Source organism: Petromyzon marinus, chromosome 5, assembly GCF_048934315.1.
Source record: "Petromyzon marinus isolate PM22_M1 ecotype Great Lakes invasive population chromosome 5, UKy_Petmar_22M1.pri1.0, whole genome shotgun sequence".
In the NCBI taxonomy this organism is placed as follows: Eukaryota; Metazoa; Chordata; class Hyperoartia; order Petromyzontiformes; family Petromyzontidae; genus Petromyzon; species Petromyzon marinus.
In genome coordinates this window covers 15,080,448-15,095,502 of record NC_133671.1, presented here as the reverse complement: position 1 = coordinate 15,095,502, position 15,055 = coordinate 15,080,448, and the positions used below count along the sequence as shown (strand labels likewise).

The 15,055-nt window shown below is 40.7% G+C and overlaps 1 protein-coding gene across 4 annotated transcripts in view; it reads right to left on the bottom strand.

The window, feature by feature from the left end:
• KSR2 (kinase suppressor of ras 2) overlaps positions 1–7,866 on the bottom strand; it is a 50,185-nt gene extending 42,319 nt beyond the window's left edge. For 2 of the 4 annotated variants that reach the window (XM_032947079.2, XM_032947081.2), the window contains exon 1: positions 6,319–7,866. In XM_032947079.2, coding sequence (XP_032802970.2) covers positions 6,319–6,480 — 162 coding nt within the window. In that variant the 5' untranslated portion in view covers positions 6,481–7,866. The remainder of the gene's footprint in view (positions 1–6,318) is intronic. The other 2 variants (XM_032947078.2, XM_032947082.2) reach the window with 1 other exon arrangement.
• Between the last annotated feature and the right edge of the window lie 7,189 nt (positions 7,867–15,055).

The window sequence follows — 15,055 nt, the reverse complement described above, 5'->3', positions numbered from 1 at the left end:
TCTATTTTACGTATTTAATTTGTGATTTGCTTACCTTCCCTATACTTTGCAAACCCTTCGTGTTTTTGTATTGTTTGTCGTTGTTAAGTTTCTGACTCGTCCCCCACTGGACATCTGTGAAAAAGAGCTTCATAGCTCATGGGATTTATCTAGGACAAATAAAGATTCTATATCTGATCCTGACCTCACGCTCCTGCAATGTGACAATAAACCTGGCAACTGGACATGAACTGAGCACCACAGTGGTGAGATGTTAAATACCTCGGCTAGTATACAGGTCGTGGGTTCGATTCCAACCCTGGCTCTTGTATATTTGGAGTTTGCATGTTCTCCCCGTGGTCACGTGTATTTTTCTCCGGGTCCTTCGGTTTTCCTTCCACATTTAGAATCAACGTGCGATTACAGTATGTGGCTGATATACATTTCCGCGCAATGATAAGCCACTTCTTTGAGCTATCATTTGTGGCCAGGTCACTTCTGAAAAAGAGCTGTATAGCTCAGTGAGCCTTACCTGGTAAAATAAAGAGCTGATTTCATTGCTCCATTTCCTAGGTAGACGTTGTTTTTCAGGCGGTCCATGACTTGTATGTATATTGAACTTCTTTCACATCACACGTAGCATCGGCCATGCACACAAGATTGTTATTTGCTAAATTTATGTTAACTAGCGGTCTGTATTTAACTAGGTAAGAGGAAATTAAAAAAAACTTCCTTCAGAATGGGTTAATGGAATTTACCCAAACGGTTATATACATTAATATTTGATTTAAATTGTAATATTCTTGGTTCTTTCGGTAAAGTCATGTAGAAGAGAAACAATAAAATAAAAAATATATAAAACAATAAAATTATCACGACGTTTCGACTGCAACACAAGCAATCATCATCAGGTGTGAAAACCACAGCAAGAAAATTTGAAAAAAGTAGCGGTTTATTTTTAAACGTTAGCACCACGGAGAGCGATTTGACAGTTTGTTCAGATGGACGAGTCCATCTATGTTCGGAAAAGAGGAGGGGGGAGACGAAAAAGAATGGATGCGGTCTGAAAGCCACCTTAAGCGTGATCAATCAATTATTGTTTCCCTTCTACGTGACTTTACCGAAAGAACCAAGAATGAATCCCTGCAGTCACGAAAGCTTTAAATCAAAATTGTAATATTCACTTCTGAAATTTGAGCCACAGAATTGGCAACCGAGGGACACATGTTAATTTAATTCACCACATTAATACAAGTGAATGTAAAAATAACGAAATCAGCGAATACCCAAACAACCATTGTACTGGAACTTGAAGACAATGGGTTTCATGCACCAGACCTTGGACCAATTGCAATTGTGTAACGTGTAATGAATTGCAACCCATGGTAATTGTAATTTCGGTTAAAGCTGCTTGTAATTAGAATTACTGCACTAAACACTGTAACTGAGCACAGATCTATCATGTACTTCATATGAACACTATACAGTACAGTACTGAAATTTCATTGAAGGCGCCCTCTCGTGCTAAGTAGGGTAATTGAAGCCTGCTCTGTCAAGTTCATTGCACACGGCACATTGTTTTACTGCAAACGCTCTTGCGTAATAAACTCAAAAGCAATAACAAATTGCTGCTTTATCGGAGATTGCTACACTGACAGTTGCTTTCAATAGCTTCTATAATTTGCTCTCGACAAAGGGAAAAAGGATAATTCCACAGATAAATCCTTTCCAGCCAGTGGTATTACAAGCTTGGAAAGACCAGCGCGTACTGTGTACATTCCGTAAAGTGTGTATTTTTCCTACAAAGCAACATTTGCCGAAACATTATCACCATTGCAGAATTCATGTTTTTAACTGCCTTTATTTTAAACGAGTTACTAAAATTGACTCTCAACAAAACAACCCAACTGCAAGTCGTTCAAGTCAGCTGATTTCGGGTAAAGCTATAAGGAGCTCGTTTTTTTCAATGGCGAATTGAATTGGTATAACTTAACTCCTCTTGCAGTAATTTTTTTTAATGGAATGACGATGAACTAACCATACGAAAAAATGCTTGCTTACAAATAATCATCAATTACTGGGACGGGGAAAGAAAAAAAAAGGTCTTGGTCTCACTGAAAATACTAAAGTATAATAAACCCAATATAGATTTGAAGTTTTCGTGACTGCAAGGATCCCAGTTATTATCGTAGGCCAGTAATAACAATGTCTGAGGACCTTAAATGGAAACGTACTGCATTAAGGTAAATAAAAGCACAGCATTCAAATCCAAGCGATAAAAGCAACGTGAGAGCACAAATAGTAACACACACGTGCATAGAGGTAATATTCTGCACAGAACAGTGCTATACATTGCATATCTGGACAAGTCTGGAAGAAAACATTCGATACTGCATGGCAATATTAATGTGCTTCATAAACAGATTTGTTACATACTGCATTTTAATAAGTAAATGTCTTAAAAACTAATTTTACTCGTAATTCATTTCTTATAAAGCCTGGAATAAGAGGGACCTGTGACATCAGGAAATATAGGTAAGTATACTAATTGTGAACATTTGATTTATTTCTTTGTTTACAAACTATGGCACCGTGAGATAAAATAAAAGCCTAAACTGTAGAGGAAGATCTTCTTCACGTAAATGTAAGTAAAACGATTCAAAGGTCAATATACTGTATGGACTTGATGTTGTCCTCGAATGCTCTACAATCTCTGGTGATCTAATGATATAATATTGAAAAAAAATGTAAATTATGGATTTCAGGCAATACTCAAAGCAGGTATAATTTTGAACCGATAGAATTTCCTAATTTCAAGCCTGCTTGGTGTCCATTGTAGACCATTAATTGCCAGTATTTGTGCTACTTTGAAAATCGTGAATTTCTTCTCATGAGTATATTTTCCTCTTAAATATGAATATCAATTTTATTAATACATTCATGATGGCCAAAATGTTAAGCTATTCTTCTATGTGCATTATATTATTATAATTGCCCTTGCTAACATAATATATATCCTTGTTTCTTTCGGTAAAGTCACGTAGAACGGAAACAATAAAATAATAAAAATATAAAACAATAAAATTCTCACGACGTTTCGACTGCAACACAAGCAATCATCATCAGGTGTGAAAACCGCAGCAAGAAATTTTGAAAAAAGTAGCGATTATTTTACGTTAGCACCACGGAGAGCGATTTGTCAGTTATTCAGGTGGACGAGTCCATCTATGTTTGGAAAAGAGGAGGGGGGAGACGAAAATAATGGATGCTGTCTGAAAGCCACCGTAAGCATAAACAATCAATTAAGACCCGAAATGGTTTATCAAATCCTTCCAATGATTGCTAATCCAGAATCCATTTTCTCGGTTGAAATTGTCTGTGTTTGTATATGTGGATAGCCTCATGAACGAATCTTTCATGGTAGCCGTGGTGCTAACGTTAAAAAAAACCGTCACTTTTTTCACATTTTCTTGCTGTGGTTTTCACACCTGATGATGATTGCTTGTGTTGCAGTCGAAACGTCGTGATAATTTTATTGTTTTATATTTTTATTATTGTATTGTTTCCCTTCTACGTGACTTTACCGAAAGAACTAAGAATATGAATCCCTGCAGTCACGAAAGCTTTAAATCAAAATATATATATCATTGAAATTTTCCTTGGCTTTTGAGCTCCTGTATCTTAATATTTAAATAAAGCATAGTATACAATACTAAAAATGGTGCCGATGGGTCGTGTTAAACCGATATTGTACGCAACCATTTGCAATAAATTGTGCAATGTGCTTTGCCAGTGTACTCTTTTACTCTGTACAATACTAAACTGCATTTCCCTTTAGGGAAGGGCCTTGGTGCATTGTCTGGGAAAACAGGGATTCCTGAGATAAAATGATGCATTCAAATAGAAAAAATTGCACATACTGTCCTGAAGAAAACTTACTGATGAAAGGCCCATTTATTGCACAAGGGCATGCTTTGCATTGTAAATGTGTAACTAAAATTAATTAAATGCTACACATTCATAAAACTGCACAAACTCTTCGCTTGTATGTCCTTAGCTTAATGGATTTACATGATTTTAGCAGGAGGGGTCTGCATGGAATTTTTGACCAATTCCCCACTGAGTATTTTTTTGCATGTCAGAGAAATACAGAGTACCCAGAAAAGCAATGTTTACAATGGGAAAACACCTAAAAATCCAAATCGACATTCAACCCACTGTGATGCCATCCACTGGTTTACCTGCTGGCCTGCAGGTGAGTATCTGCCAAATTATGATTGTATGATTTACCAACCCTGGCTCCAAAGTAATAGGTAAGCATTAACATGCTTGGCAGGTGGACAACCATTGCGATTCATACGATGATGGAAGCCTGGTTGATAGCTCCATGAAGAGGAGAAAGTTTTGATGTATGGGCATGGAGTCGAATCGAGAAAATCAGTTGGGTAAAGAAAGCATAAGAGGGAAGGTCTCGACGAGGTTACGGAGGGGAAATGTCCCATGTGATTAATCCAGAAAAAGCGAAATGTGTGGATTGGACATTCTCAAAGGTGAAAGCTTGATGGACGAAGTTCTGGAAAGATTTCGATTTCTGGAAAGATGTTGAGGCCAATATCATAAGACCTCCTTTGCCAGTATTAAATTATAATAGGGTTTTTTCCCCTTTCTGGCAATAAAACAGGTGTTAAGATGTTAAAACACCAAACTGAAACCTTTGCCAGGAATCATGTCTGCATTAACCACATATACATGCGGTGAAAATGCACACTGTCAGAGCATGTTTTTTTTGTTTGCATTTTCACCACGTGTATATGTGGTTAATGCAGGCATGATTCCTTGCAAAGGTTTCAGTTTGGTGTTTTAACATCTTAACACCTGTTTTATTACCAGAAAGGGGAAAAACCCTATTATCATGTTGAGGCCAAGTAGATTAAAACTAAAATGCTGCTTGACGACTTCATTTTTACATAGTGTAAAATTAAGGCTGCTCAAGATCGTACAGAATAGAGATAGTTTGAGCTAAAGACCTGCCATTGGGCACTAAACTAAAGAAGAACACGTGTCCCTCTATCCATTAGTTACACCAAGATGGACTGACCCAGCATGCCTAAATAAAATTCTGCCAACATGTCTATTAAACCCAGCGTGTTTATTCGAATGTTTTAAAAAAATAATCATTTCTAAACTTCATTTGTAACGTGCACTTCTCTGTATCGAATACACTACTGTTCATCTTCATGTATGAGACTCGATTCCTTGTGTTGGCGTGATGTATGAAATTAAAAAAAAATCTGCGTTAAACGAACAATGGGGTCAACGGTGGGAATTTGAGCGTGAGAACAGTGGATGTGCCCGTATATCTACAGATCTACAAGGTCGACCGCCACATGACCAACACTGCCTGGTGGTGGAACTCACCATGGTTTCTGGCAGAAAACTGCTGCCAGGCCAGAGCCAGGTCGACACAAAGGCCTACACAACTGTTGGGGAGTCCTTATTAGCACATGTTAAGGTCTTCATGACAAAAAAAAGCTGGTGGCATGTCCATCCATCGCACAAATCCACCTACCTCCATTCCCCCAGTGGCTGATTTATATGACCACACACTGCAGAAGGTACTCATTTATGTTTTGATTTGACCTTGGGGAGGCCCATTGGAGGCTAGAAAAGGCAACTTGGCACCTGGTTATGAATGTTCAGTCGTTTGCCAACGTATACCTCCGTGTTTAAAGGGTTAGCATGTTACACAGTGGCGAGTTCAGGTAGTACATCTGCCAAGTCACCTTCGCCTTAACACCTGTATCTGCAACAAACCCCCACAGGGGTGGTGGTGGGGGTTGCTTTCACAATTCCAACGTGGCATCATTTGCAAGTAGGTGCACCTAGACTGTCAGAAAAAAACAACAACATAGTAGGCAAAACCACCGAACCAAATCGCGGCCGCTGTTCCAGCTTTCTTCACATGGCCAAATATCAAACGCATCCGAGGTTGCGGCCACCAGACGCCAGAGGAATCGGAACAAGTGTGCCAGGACGGGACACACCAGAGCTAGGAAGACACAAACAAGCACGACTTCGAAAAACAAGCGATCTGTGCCGGCCTAGATGCACCGGCGATCTCCACCAAGGGACCCCGAGACTTTTGAGAGACGGCTGTCACAAAACGCTCCCGGCGCCTCTCGATGCTCTCTCGCTGTGCCAACAACAACAAACAACAACAAACAACGGGCACGCAAGCAACATCGTCGGGACACACACGGCGAGACTTCAGCGAAAGAGCCAAAGCAAAGAGTAACACCGGGGAGACGAACGTCGACACACCGACCGGACTTGACTGACCTCCAGAGTCCGCATCTCCTTCTGCGTGAGGTCGTTGCTGGTGGCACACTTGGTCCTGAGGCCCTCGAGGCTCGCGAGGCTGATCTCAATCATGTTCTGCAGCAGCTCGCATTGCTCCAAGGCGGCTGCGGCGCTGCCTCCTCCTCCTCCTTCTTCTTCCATTGCGCCACGGGTCTAACCCTCCTCCTCCTCGCCGCTTCCTTCTCTTATCCTCGTCGTCTTCACCGGTGACGACGGGCAGCCGGTGTTAAGATACGAGGCAAGGGCAGGGAGATAGATAAATAAAGACCACCCCACCACCAAAGCATCCGGACCCGCTGCTCTTGTCTCCCTGCCTCTCACACTGTATCTGTATCGAGATGGGGGGGGGAAAGAAACCGGCTGGAAAAAAATGAGAGAATAAAACGAATTGCAATTTGCAAAATGAATTTTTTTTTTGGGGGGGGGAGAGTTATTTGCTCTAACCCTTATTGATGGTGATTCGTGTAACCTGGGGTTCCACGTTGGTTAGATATATATTTTTTGCTGTTATATATTTCTACCAGGCTAGCCGCAATAACAATAGACAACAATGAGAATTGCAAATGGATTATAAATAGCAGTCACCACGTCAGAGGTGGAAAATAAAAAATAAAGTATATGATTGAAACGAGAATTTGTATTGGTGGGGAATAGATAACAAAAATTGTAACAATATAAATTATTATTACTATATTTATGAGCTATATTGTATATACCATAAATTAGATCCAGGTAATTATATTTAATGTATACTATGACTGTTTACTGTAATGGGTATATCCATGATTGCATTTTAAATAGAGCTATTATGTATTAAGAATATAATTACCAATATATCACTATTTAAAATTTATACGACTGCCACTCTATTCGGAATGTTATTAGTACCTGTATTAATATTTAGTAATACTATATGTATTACGTACTAATTAATTTACTGTTTATTTTATCATTGATTTCGCTGTATTATAAAAAAAAAACTATACAATATTTTACTGCATTTTACATCGGCTGCCCTCCCGTTAAAAAATACACATCAGCTATCATTTAGTCAAATAAAATAAGTTAATTCGTCACAATTAGTGGTGCTAATCCCTCGTTAATTTAACACTTTAATTGTAATCAGCACATTATCATTATTAGCGCATTAATCCCTACAATAGCCCCTGCACTGTATTACGACCATCACAATATTTACCAATACCACTGCACTAACATCACAACCACCACCACCACCAACCACCGTTGCTATTGTTGCTGCTCCCTATGTATTATTCTTACTCCCCTAGCTGCCGCTCCTGTATTCTTGTTTCTATTGTTGTTATTATTATTGGTATTAGCGACCGTGCCCTCCGTCGCTCAGAAGACGCATGCTCGCTGCTCCAGTCGGGCACTCGGTCGCATGCAGCAAGGCCGGGCTGCAGCCACAGCCCCGGGCCGCTGACATGGCCGAGTGGCGGCAGCAGCAGCAGCAGCGGCACCCGCAGCAGCAGCAGCAGCAGCCGCACGCCCCGCCCACCTTGCCTAACCACGCCTCCCCGACTCCTCTAACCACGCCCACTCCGCCAGGCAACCACACGCACGTCCCCGCCCACTCAGCAGCCACAGCAACAGGAGCCGCACCGCCCCCCCCCTCTCTCCCCCCTCCCCAAACTCTTCCCCCCACCCCCCCGAAACTCTCTCCCCACCCAACTCCCCCCCCCCCAATATCTCCCACCCCCTAACTCCCCTCCAACCCCCAACTACCTTCCCCCCACCCCCCAACTTTCCCCCCCCCCACTCCTAACTCCCCCGTCCACACCTTAGCTCCGCCCACGTATCTAATAGGCGCGAAACGCCCCGCCCCCTATCAACCCCCCCCTCTTTAACTCCGCCCACGTGCCCAGCAGCAGCAGCCTGGCTAGCTCCACCCCCACCAAGCAGTCGCATCCCCCCCCACCCACCCTCAATGCCCCCACGCACTCAGCCCACTCCGGTCAAACCCGGTTTCATACTTCCTAGTCCGCATTGGTGTGTGTTTGGGGGCAGGGGGGGAGTATAATAGGGGGCGGGTGCGTTGGAAGCGGGTGGGGGGGAAGGCGTGGCGTCAGCAATCAGGCGCTTGGACCAATCGGGTCGCGCGCTGTTGGCTCGCGCGCTGAGCTGGTGGGGAGTGAGCGGGCCCGCACGTGACCGCGGGGGCGCTGTGACGCGCACGCCCCTCCCCCTCGACCTACACCGCCCCCTTCCCAACCCACCCCCTTCCCCTTATCAACCCACCCCCGGCCGCTTATCCGCTCTGCGAAATCTACCGCAGGCGAGATCTCGCGAGGTTTCCAAGCCGGCTTTGCGCATTGGTTTTGCTGTTGTGTTCTCGCGAGATTTGGGCAAGGTCTCGCCTTGTGGCCGTTTTGTGTGCGAAACGAAAATTAGAAAAAACTCAATACCCAGGGCACGACGCTCCGTCACTATATGGACATGCGTTGTTCCCTTTCTTACGTGTTCGTAAACGAACGCCACTCCAGATGTGTCGTCCACCCCATTGCAGGCCACGTTCCTTTTAACGGAATTGTGATAGCCTTTGTTCATCATCAGCCATGGTTAAGTCTACTGCGTAACAATGACTTTACTAATTTCACATGTTCTATTCCTTACCACCAGTTAACCGGTTCCATCTTTCTCCTGAAATCGCAAGCCATTTTGCTGTATTGTACAGTCATGAATTGGGCTGCGATGGCAGTGCACCAAAATGTTGTACTGCACTTCTGTGCTCCCCTAAGACATGCCCCACACCCACCCACCCACCACCACTTAACCAGCGTGGTGAAGTATGGTCACTGACCCCTACGACCCGTGCGGTGTGGAGAGGCCCTCATCCAGCAGTGGATTCACAAGCACCTGTCGTTACCGAATTGACGTGGGTGGCTTCGCCTGCGTTGTCAGACTTGGCTGCATTATGCAACAATGACATCTAACTTACATTACCGTAATACATCGAAGTAAATGCCTCAGGCCTACTTCAAAATCTGTAAATTTAAGGCAAACAAGGCAGAAATTCGCCGTACAGGTCTCATTGCTTGAATTGGCGAAACGTCCCCTTTTGAAACTATTAACTATCCTTGACAATATTGTATTAGCTCACTATTGTCTGATTGGGCTTCCAAAATTATGCGGATTGTACGGCGATTCAACACTTTGCACAGCGTACATCCAACGGTACGATTCTCTGGGATTCAGGGTTCATAAGGTTCGCTGCACAATGGCTGGAGAAAATGTGCTTTTGATCCCTCGTGTTTGTCATAATAAACATAATATCCACTTCTGTGTGAAGGAAGGCCTCTCCCATACGATGGCACAGTCCATCTCAATCCTGCACACGAGCTGATCCCACTGCTCTATCTCTGGTAGAGATCTTCTGGAGGGTGTTTATCCATTGGCTGCCGTTATGTAAACAGTTTGGTCCATCTCACATCATCTCTTCCAGCCTCCAATGTGCGTGTGTCATCTGATGTCATCTTTCAGTCTCTCAGTGTACCGAAGTCCCAGACATCTTCTCATGCTTCTTTGAATACGTTTCAGCCTTTGTTCCGTTGCCTTTGTTTGTGTCCATGTTTCTGAACTTGATTTGGAGCTTTCGTGACTGCAGGGATTACTTTTTGGTTCTTTCGGTAAAAGGGCCGTCCATAAATGACGTCACGCACCGAGGGGGGGGGTCAGACATTTGTGACGAGGGGGGGGGAGGTTTGAGAAATGTGACGTCACATCAAAATGCACAACTTTAAATAAATGTTAAGTAGAATTGTTATAACAACAATACTTTTTTTAAAATTAATTTTCATGATTAACTATTTGATTATTTAAATTTACTAAGGTCACCTTTTATTTATTCCATGAAGGAGCATTTTGCTTCTCCATGGGAGAATGGAGAAGCATAAATTTAGTATTTTTTTTTAATGATTGTTATTAAACATTTTGATTCTAATGATTCTACCAGGGCTTTTCATTCTGTGGAATGAATATGTGATTGTTATAATTGTACTCTCCATTTTGCTTCGTTCTACTACAAAGTTTCAAGTGTTTTTTATAGTTATAATTACTTTTTATATTTTATAATTATAAGAGAATTTCAATATAATATTCTGAACATCTGCAGTTTTAGTTAGACGTTGAAAATTTTCGAGTAAATTTTATGCTAAATTTTAGATTTCCAACGCCTCCTTTTTAATACGTGTTTTCTCCTACAACATCAGAGTGCAGCGCCACATTAAATACGCACTACAATGACAATAGTTTAAAGCGATTTGAAGCATGTTTTATTTTCACAATGGAAATATTGGCAGAGCTTTGTGACGTCATATTGGAGGGGGGTCTGACTTTTTGTGACGCCGTGTGACGAGGGGGGGAGGGGGGGGTCAAAAATCGGCCAAAATCGCGTGACGTCATTTATGGACGCCATGTTTCTGCTTTAAAATTTTCTTCAGACGAGTGTTCCAAAACCACTCCATCCTGATAGTTGCATTTTCATTATTTTAATCCCAATCTGATTTCAGTAATTACCCTAGGTATACAAATGGTCTGCTGTTTTGCAGCTGTGTCCGAATAACATTTTGGGTTATATGATTTGTTGTACATTTGTTTTGCTAATTTATCTTGAGCCCTTTCCTAAATTATTAAAGAATTTCCTATCGCTCAACACCATTGGTTGTTTTGTTTACTTTGCCATAAAAAAAATCCGAGATAGTTTATGATTTGCCAATTTATATTTATGCCTTTATTTCTACAATATTTTTTTTTAAGATATCTTCAAAGTCACTCTAAGAGGTTTGGTGACAGTATGTCCCCTTGTCTAAATGGGAGTAGTTGTACAGTCTCAATGTAGCACCTCTTCATGGTTTATAACGGTTATCTAGATTGTATATTTGTATTCATGTATGGGAACGTGGATGACTGCATGAGTTTCCACTGAAACACTTTTTTTGCAATCTCCAAAGCCAAACCTGAAATTAATTTGTCTTCTAGGATCTGATTCACAGTATGTGGTTAATGAATTTAAAAAAAAAAACCTTTCCTTTATCCAACTTGTTCACACAGTGGGTTGGCCTCCTAATGGTCCAAGATGCAGTTCCCTAAGATATTTGTGAACAATTTAAAATTGTATTGGAGGCTAATCAGTCTACCTTTTCAAATCAGTTTTCCTTTGTAAATGCAGGACTTTAGCATTCCAGGATTGAGGGTTTGTTTTTATTTCTGCATAAACATTTTTGTTTAAATAGTTGGTCTCTATTCTTTGATAATGTCACACTTATTCCATCTGGTCCAGGGGCTTTACCTTTTGCACACTATGAAGGGCAGTGTTTTTTGGTTTGGCGCATGAGATATAATGTTTGCTATATAAATTGTTTAATGTTACATTAATGTTTCATCTTGCTCCCAAGGCTCCCAAGGCTACCAGCTGCGATTTACCAATCATCAATGTTGTGTTTGTGCTGCTTTCTTGCTGCAATTGTTTATGGCATCTTGCATCACTTTCATGTTGTGTTTTATTATTTATCTTCTAATTTTTTAAACGGGTTTACAGTGTTGTGTGTTCTAGTTTTTTGTTTGACATTTAAACCTTTTTTTACATTTTCCTTACGCTTTTTTTTCCAGATAACTTGTTCTGATTGGTTGTTACATCCCCACACTTTCAATGTTTAGTCCATTACAATGCTATTTATTAAATATCTGTAGTGGCCACGTTAATTATCTTGGCTTTTCTACGAAATGTAACCTTTGCCTTAGAATCAGTCGAAGTTGTATTTGCTACCACTTCTGGTGTTGAATTTGATGAGGGCGGAGATAACTCGGACGTTTTGGGGTAGTGAGAATTAAGTCAATTTAATTTCTAATGCACTCTCTCCATTTTGACGTGTACATAACCGACACTTATTTTTCGTTTTTCTTTCAAAACGCAAACTTTACCCGTCATTCTCTCATCTCTGCTCCTTTTACCTACCTTTGCATCGAAGTCTAGAATTTTGATGGTGTCGTGTCCTTTGCCATAATTTAATGTTCTAATATATTTGGTGTAAGTCTGGTTTTCAGGGTTTGGGCAGCAGCTGCGTGTGGAGCGTTCCGGTTGTCCGTCGCACGTGCTGTGGCGCACTTAGAAACTTGGGACAAGAAAGAGAAGCGATGCTCATTACACAAACGCGCCGAGATTGTAAGTGGCTGTAAAAAGTTACATGCTTTAACATTTGGTCTGCTTTTTACATCATCATGGATCCAGGGTTGGAATATGCATTTGTATCCATTTGAGAGCTTGAATGTTATCTGGGCAATTATATTTGAAGTACTGCGCTCATTGATCCTAAAACACAAATGTTTAATTCCCAGAGAAACCAAGAGTCCCACTCCTCCCATTAAAAAATACTAAGAATCCCACTCCTCTGTAATTACTGTCAACTCTCCGTCCACATTGGAAAATAGTGCCACTTCTTCTTCTTCTTCTTTGGTATGGCATTGTTGGGGATTGCAACAGATTTACAAATTGATGTCGAGATTTGATATCCATTCGACTGCTTCAGGAGTAGCCGTGTGGATTCGTTTCAGATCGTCGTTGAATGATCTGATTGTGCAGTTGTTCACGATATGTTGCACAGTCTGAGATGTCACGCCACAGTCACAACTTGGACTCATTAATTTTCCATCTAAGGCATCGAGTTTACGCCCTTTGATTCGCAACAACCTCCTGGGGTCCTTCATAGCCAACGTCGTGGCTTGTGGATCCACAGCTGCTGTGGTTTATGTGTGGCAGCAATTGGCTTGCACATCATGACTAGGGTTTTAACCAGGATCAAAATGACACTCCGGTTTAATACCTTGAAGTGGAAATTAGCCTTAAGAAACACTTAGCCACCCAAAACAGGAGTTAAGCTCTGCCATATAACCTTGCTTCGTGACAACACTTTCCAACTACAGTACGGTAATCATTAACATTGTGATAAAATGTGTAAGATATGGAAATGGATATCGGATAGGGAAATCATGTACTTTACCCTTATCGGCTCACGAGCACTGCAATAGGCAGGGAATACCACTGATTGTAACATTCCCACCCTCTGCGTGTTGTCTCCAAATGCATAAGGGCAATGGTCAATTTCATTTCTAATATCTCAACTTTGGATCGTGTCCATTTTCTCTACTTGATTTGAAAAAAAGGTGTTCGTGACCTCCGCATTTCTGCTGGGTGCAAACTCCATTGGACACTCTTCTCTCTCGTTTCTCTCCCAACATTTACCCATAACCCTCTCATCCCTGCTTGTTTTAGCTACGTTTGCATGAAAGTCTCCCGCTACAATGGTATCGTGTGTTTTGTTAAAACAATTTTTTTTAAATGTCCGACCTGTAGTGACTCGAGCATGGATTTTCACAAGCTGAGATGATGTGAATTTCACAGGTTTCACACACCGCACATGTCAAATACTGGGTCGTAATGATTCATTTCCCACGCGATTCAATGAATTGTCGCAACACATGGTTTTGATTTGATTCAGGAATCAATTCCTTATTTTAACATTGTGGTAAATGTAGAAACCTCTAGTGGCTGGCTAAGTCACGTGCACATAAAAAACCCCCATTGATTCTTGGAGGTGCAATTCGGTGCAACTATTGTGAACGTAAACATCGATATTAACATGCGAATTCGTTACATCCAAAGTGCATATGCCCATGTGTTCTGCTGTAGTTGCATTAGCATATACTGTAGCATAAGCATAAATATTTAAAAAATAATATTCTCATTGATACCTCGGGGGTTATTACCATCCTTAATGCTACAGATTTGAGGCAGCTTAAGTGAAGAAAATATTCCACTGTATCACTCAGCCATGACTCACAAATTAGTAATGCACTACGATGCTTGTACATTGTAAAAAAAAGTTAAAACAGAGACTTTGTTAAAGGAAGGTTGTCTATCTTCGTTAACAAAAAAAGGTTTTGCTTTCCGACATTTACCATTTACATAATGCACATTTTATTTAAAGAATTTCCTGGAAAATACGCCTCTTTGGATTTCTTTGAATTGTTAACCACAAAGATGCTGTGATCAGATGGTTTCCAACGTCTACTGACAATTACTGTTATACACTATTATACAATTGTTATATATGTACATTCATGTAATGTTTTCTATATATTAGAGTAATAATTGTTTTAAATATAATAAGGTATTTCCTGCAGGTAAACTTTATGTATTTATGGAACTCATAGCCATATTTTAAAGAATGGACTTAAAATTGGTTTCACAGAGAGCTAACTTCCTACACATAGAACTGGACTTCTACGCTCTTAAAGATGTTGTTTAAACAATTTAAATATATCACTCTAAAAAGTTCCAATACTGTACAGCATCGTAGAGAAACATATTTTAAAAATGTGTATTTCTGATTATAATTTATACATATGCTATACTGCCATTTACAGACATTGTGTAATCAATTAACAGATCCATATATTCATACTTGCAAGGTATAATGGTTATATCAACATTTATACACATCTTCATATGCGGCTTCTCATATCTGATAAAGTAAAATCACGCAGAGGGAATACTAAGAGTAACAAAAAAATCCAGCCATAACTATAAATTCCAGCATACGTCATGCAAATGTTTGTTGTTGTTGAGGTTTCATCATGTTCGTCCCTTGTTTTTCGTGAAATCATCTCTCTATCATAATTCAAAACAACTTTTTAAATA